The sequence below is a fragment of the Calonectris borealis genome, chromosome W (assembly GCF_964195595.1).
Source record: "Calonectris borealis chromosome W, bCalBor7.hap1.2, whole genome shotgun sequence".
NCBI lineage: Eukaryota > Metazoa > Chordata > Aves > Procellariiformes > Procellariidae > Calonectris > Calonectris borealis.
This window is the reverse complement of record NC_134351.1, coordinates 19,947,295-19,953,294: the sequence shown is the minus strand read 5'-3', so window position 1 is coordinate 19,953,294 and position 6,000 is coordinate 19,947,295. Positions and strand designations below refer to the sequence as shown.

Below are 6,000 nucleotides of genomic sequence, written 5' to 3'. Positions count from 1 at the left end.
CTCTGACCTCTGCGTTCCCCTCGCTCCTTCCGGGTTGGCGGGCGGGCAGGCAGGCCGGCCGGCCGCCCCGCCCCGCCCCGCCCCCTCGCCCCAAGGTCGGTCAGTACCGTGGCGGGGCCGGCAGTATCGGCCGCTGGGTGTGTTGTTCTGTGGTGTGGCGGGCTGGGGGGTGCGAGGGCACCTTCGCTTTCTCCTGGCGCGGGTGGGGGACGGTCGTTGTTGAGGAGAAGGCTGTGGTGTCCCGCTTTCGCAGCGCCCAGGGAGCGGCGGGAACGAAGGGCAGGCGGGCGTGTGTAGAAGGTAGGTGACGCAGAAAGGGGCCCCTGGGAGCGCTCCCAGGCGGGAGGAGGTGGCTCCGGGCTTCCTCCTGGGTAGGCGCGATGGCCACCGGCCGTTGTGGCTGTGGAGAGCGGTGGGCCCGGGCGGTGGAGGGCGAGCCGCCTGCCCAAGGTCAGTCAGTGGCTGCGGGCTATAAATAGTGGTGGGAGTGAAATGGGGTTGCTGCCTTGTGGGCCGGGCCGGCGGGGCGTGGTGGGCCGCCGCCGTGAGCAGGCACGGCACGTTAGTGTCTCCATAAATGCAGACGGAAGGATTCTAGGCGAAGAGCCCTTCCCTCCGCTGGCAGACACCTGCTAGCGAGGGTGGCCCGGCAGCCGGCGGGGAGCGCGGACCAGCTCCCCTGCCCGCTGCCCCACTTTTCCCGGTGGTGCCTTTCCCACTCCGAGTGCCTGCTTTGGTATGTCTCCTGACGCCTGTAAGCTGCTGTCCCGCTCAGGGTAACTCCTTTGGGAGCTCTGGCTGGAGTTTGAATTGTTTGTCTGGTTCCTTGGGGTGCAGGAGAGTTTCACTTGTCAGAGTTGCTTGTTTAGAGCAATGGCGTAAAGAGAATATGGTCTTGAGTCACAGAAATATCAATCTGTAGGTCAACTTGTAATGTCAATTCTCTCATGGGCTTACTGCTTCAGTTTGATATTTGCCTTACTCAGTTTGGAAAAACAGTGGATTTTGTTTTCTAGCTAGAAAGAAAAGGTGGGGAGAAATGATCATCTCGTGGCTAGTGTCAGTTGACTGGACTTAAGCTGCTGAGTTTACATACCTTCTGTCTAGTATCGTTAATAATTCTTGCTTTGTTTTTACATGTGCAGCAGGGATTCCGTACGTGGCAAGGAGTCTGCTGTGAGGTCTGGGTGAAATGGCGAGCCTTCTGCGTATTGCTGTTAGTGGGTGCTCAACTCCTGTTTTTGGCAATGTGTTACCACCTAAGGTGTATTCTGCAAAAATGCCGTGTTTGCGAATGTGTAGAACCCACCAGATGCTCAGGTCTCAGGCAGCTCCAAAGCCAGGTAAATTGATTAAACTATTGTAAATAATCTTTTATTTTAAAACTTGAAGATAGCTTGAATTTTTCTTTCAGATATGCGTTAGTACAGAAAAGAATTAAAATAAAAAGAACACTCTTAAATAATGTCAGCAGATTACATTTTAGTACAGATAATGGACAGGTTCAGGTATTTTCAGGAAAAAAAAAAAAGGAGAGGGGAATGGGGGCATCCTTGGTTCCAGTTTATGATGTGAGCCAGGTGTATGAAAATCAGAACTGACATTTTTTTTGCTCTGTCCTACACTGTGCATAGCCTGACAGCTAGAAGACTGGAGAATATGTAAAACTGGTTTAATGATGTTTTTGCCCATGATCCTGCATGGGTCATGTCTCCCTGAAGGAATTTAGAGACCCTGCTTCAGTGCTGATCTAGGGTCTTCTCAATCTGGGACAGATTAATGTGGGGAGTTAGACTGATGGTACGCGTCATGTTTGGTTCTTCTACACATGCACAGTAGGTACTGCACTAGATATTTTGGAGGCTTAGAAAAGTAGCGCTGTTTGTGAACAGAAGTGTCTGGCTGTAAAAACACAGGACATAAGATTAGACCATATAACTCAGAGAAGCCTTTGTTGCATGGAATTTCTGGCAATACTAACAGTGGCTGGTGCATTTTGGGGTCCTTTCAAATCAATGACCCAATATTTGGCGCTTCTGAAGAAATGTGATGAGAAGAAGAGTTTCTTTACTCTGAGGGCTCCTGGTAATCTGTATCGTATGGCTTTTTACCACAGTTGCATGGTGAAACCTGAATTTCTTTGCTCTGACTGACAGCCCAGGGATCTGGGGTCTGTCAGAACTGATCAGGTAACAGTTTTGCCATCCAATGAATTTGTGGTGCTCCACATATTTTTTTTTTTTTTTTTTTTTTAATATTTGGTATCTGAATGAAAGAGACATCTGTCTGTCTTGATATGGCAAATTGTCCCTTGGTTGGGAGTGTTAACCTGGGAAGCAGGAAACTAGGTTCAAAGTCCTTTCTCAGATGTTCCAGGTAAGTGCCCTTGTTGTCTGAGTTTGGAATAAATCTTTGTATTTGACTTTGACCACAAATTTGATTGTGAAACTGAAAGATCTCTTCAGTTTTACTGAAATCAGTATGCTCGTGTGTGTGTATGTATGTTTTCTTGTTTTTATGAATCAGTCTTCAGAAATTTTTCCACAAGGATGGAGAATTCTGATTAGCGTCATGTGTTTAAGCATTCAGTGCTGTCCCTTCAGATCTCTCATGTGGAAGCCCTTATTTAAGGGAGAGTAGTATTCATGCAATGCAGTTATTTAATGCTGAGAATTTTAAGTTTGATAAGCCTTTTGGTTGATAATTAAGTTGTCCTTATAGTTCATTTTGGTAATATGAGATTTGTCATTCAGTAGAGGACGAATCAAGGATAAAACGGCAATTGAATGACAAATCAGTAGCAGTACTGTTGCCTATGTATACTTCTTAAGTGCTCTTGAATCAAAATTTAACAGCATATAAAATAACTATGTTTTATTCTTACTTCTAGAAATTATCTTTGATTATAGCGACACTTGGTAAAATCACTGTAATACTAAGAAGAGTAAGTTTTCTGAAAAGACTACTGTCACAGTAATTCTTCTGAAGTCTGTAGTTATTACTTCCATTCTCTCAGATTAGCTTTCATTTAGTCCAGGATATGTTATATACAGGAATAACAGCTGCCTGGGGAGTGAAGAGATTTGGAGTCAGTTGAAAAGTAAACTTGGAGGATGGATACTTTTTTTTTATTGCTATTTATTTTGCTGCTATTTTCTTGTTTTTTAGAAACATAGGAATTTTCATACAGGAATAAACAAGTATTCCAGTAACTATCTCAAATAGTCGCTAGCATGCTTCAGAAACAGATGCAAAACTTTCCCAAGCCCTGGGAAAGGTGCTTATGGAGTGACCAATTCTGAGGTTTCCAATATACTTCCAGATTGGTTTGTCCTGCAGCTCTGTGACTTTTACCCCTCTCTATCTTAGGCTTTTTAATGTCCTTTTTATTTTTATGCCTTTTTCTTAAAATTTCCTGTGTGTTTTTTCTAAATCTTGCAGAACTTTTAAACCTATTACAGTTTATTGTCAATTAATTCTCTAGATAAGCTGTACATTATTTCTAAACCATAGACATTCTCCTTTGGGTTTTTTGTATCTCCTTACTTGTGTAAGAAGAGGTGTTTGTTTAATCTTCTGTACCATTCCTTCCCCCCCCCCCCCCCCCCCCCCAAACATCATATTGCTGTTCTTTGGAATATGTCCTCATCTTCAGAACAGGTGAGGTGGTTTGTTTAAAGCTGATGTTAGAGTAACTTAGAAGTTCTGGGATGGGAAAACAGGATACGAAACCTGCCTAACGTGGCATATAGTCAAAACTTCTCCTTTCTCTTTTCTCTAAGTCAGTCTCTATCTATTTGTTGATAATATTTTGCTACAGGCTACTTCCTGAAATTGGGTTAAGGAGATAAACGACCTGTATTTTTCTCTATTTCTCTACATACAATGTTCTGAGTTTTCTTGATAGTTTTAATTTAGGATCTTCTCTAAACACTCAGTTTGTAGATGGAAGTTAAATGGAGATCGCTTTTATAGTTATTTTAAATTGTTTGATTTCTAAAGCTTGGAGATGTAGATTACCTACTTAATTTGTTTACTTGAAGATTGAGACTGTGCTTTGCATGTTGTCCTCGTTATGCAGTGGAGATTATGTTAAGGGGGTGAGAAAGCATAGTAATAAGAATGGCTTACTTAAAAATACAGTATTCTTATTAGTTTTTCTAAATTCTAATTTATGTACATTGCATACTAAGATTCTAAGGCCTGTGAAATTTAATGATTCCACTTTTGATAGTGGCAAAACCTTTTCTGTGTTGTTTCTTTGTATCTCATACTCAATGAACAATACACTCAAAATCATGTGACTCAAAAAGGTGCTCAAGGTATGTGTACCTTGGTCTGTTTTTGGAAAATATTCTTGATGTCATAAAGCAGTAAGTTACTAAAACATACCCAAGGCAGTTCTTAAAGAGATTATCTGATGTGGAGGCTTAAAAAGGCAACTTGGAAGCTTTTCTCCCTCACATGGTTTTAAACCCATGGCAAGGATAGCGGATGTACTCTCAAAATAAAACCTAAATCAAGATCCTAAGTCTATAATTCTAGATTTCAACCTTTCAAAACTAATGACTTTGATGAAATTGCTGAGTTCAACAAACCAAATCTGTGTTAATAGTATAGCTTCCTTCAAACATATTATTTATCATATCCTGTCCTGAAGTTTTAGCATAGATCTTTGCTTTGCGGTTGTAGACATCTGCTCCTTTTTGGTGTTGAATGATGTGATAGCTCAGGGTAGTCTGCTTGAAAAACATCGTATACCTGTTCTAGTTGAAGGCTGGCAAACTGACATTTGTTTGCTTCTATATTCACTTGCTTCTATATTCACTGGTTGCTAGAAATTTGGTAGTGGGCCAGAGGAGAAAAGAAGGTGAGAGACGAATGAGACTTGTTGAATGTTTAGCTTGGATTTGATCTCCCCAAAGCATTGGAGGAGGGCATAGTCCTCAGTATTGGTCTCTGATCATTCTGCTTACTAAAGAAGGTGCAAATACTTTCTATCTGAAAAAGTTTTACCTATTTTACCTATTTTTTTATTGCATGCAAGATGCAATAATGTGAAAGAAATAAATAAATGAGGAAACACATATGGCATATAGCGAGTGCATGTTCCTGTCCCATCCCTCCTAGCCATTTACTCTTCTACTCTGGTACCTCACACAAAATCAAGTGAACAAAAAAGAAATCAGAAGCATCAGTTGTCATTTGAACTTGGGCCTTAGGAGCTTAAAAAAAAAAAAATCCAGATTTTTTTTTTTCTTGAGAAGTGTATAAGCTTTATTCAAGTGTGTGTGTGCCTTTAAATTTGCAGTCATAGAATCATAGAATAGTTTGGATTGGAAGGGACCTTTAAAGGTCATCTAGTCCAACTCCCTGCCATGGGCAGGGACATCTTCAACTAGATCAGGTTGCTCAGAGCCCCGTCCAACCTGACCTTGAATGTTTCCAGGGATGGGGCATCTACCGCCTCTCTGGGCAACCTGTTCCAGTGCTTCACCACCCTCATCGTCAAAGATTTCTTCCTTATATCTAGTCTGAATCTACCCTCTTTTAGTTTAAAACCATTGCCCCTTGTCCTGTCGCAACAGGCCCTGCTAAAAAGTTTGTCCCCATCTTTCTTATAAGCCCCCTTTAAGTACTGAAAGGCTGCAATAAGGTCTCCCCGAAGCCTTCTCTTCTCCAGGCTGAATAACCCCAACTCTCTCAGCCTTTCCTCATAGGAGAGGCGTTCCATCCCCCTGATCATTTTTGTGGCCCTCCTCTGGCCCTCCTCTGGACCCACTCCAACAGGTCCATGTCTGTCTTGTGCTGAGGACTCCAGAGCTGGACGCAGTACTCCAGGTGGGGTCTCAACAGAGCAGAGTAGAGGGGCAGAATCACCTCCCTCGACCTGCTGGCCACGCTTCTTTTGATGCAGCCCAGGATTCGGTTGGCCTTCTGGGCTGCGAGGGCACATTGTCAGCTCATGTCCAGCTTTTCCTCCACCAGTACCCCCAAGTC

The 6,000-nt window shown here is 43.0% G+C and overlaps 1 protein-coding gene across 8 annotated transcripts in view; it reads left to right on the top strand.

Annotated features, from left to right (window-relative positions):
• Nucleotides 1-212: 212 nt before the first annotated feature.
• The window catches only part of LOC142075029 (NAD(P) transhydrogenase, mitochondrial-like), an 86,716-nt gene continuing 80,928 nt past the window's right edge, over nucleotides 213-6,000 (top strand). For 6 of the 8 annotated variants that reach the window (XM_075136020.1, XM_075136019.1, XM_075136024.1 and 3 more), the window contains exons 1-2: nucleotides 224-300; nucleotides 1,146-1,343. In XM_075136020.1, coding sequence (XP_074992121.1) covers nucleotides 1,193-1,343 — 151 coding nt within the window. In that variant the 5' untranslated portion in view covers nucleotides 224-300; nucleotides 1,146-1,192. Of the gene's footprint in view, nucleotides 301-1,145; nucleotides 1,344-6,000 lie in introns of those variants that run through there. The other 2 variants (XM_075136025.1, XM_075136021.1) reach the window with 2 other exon arrangements.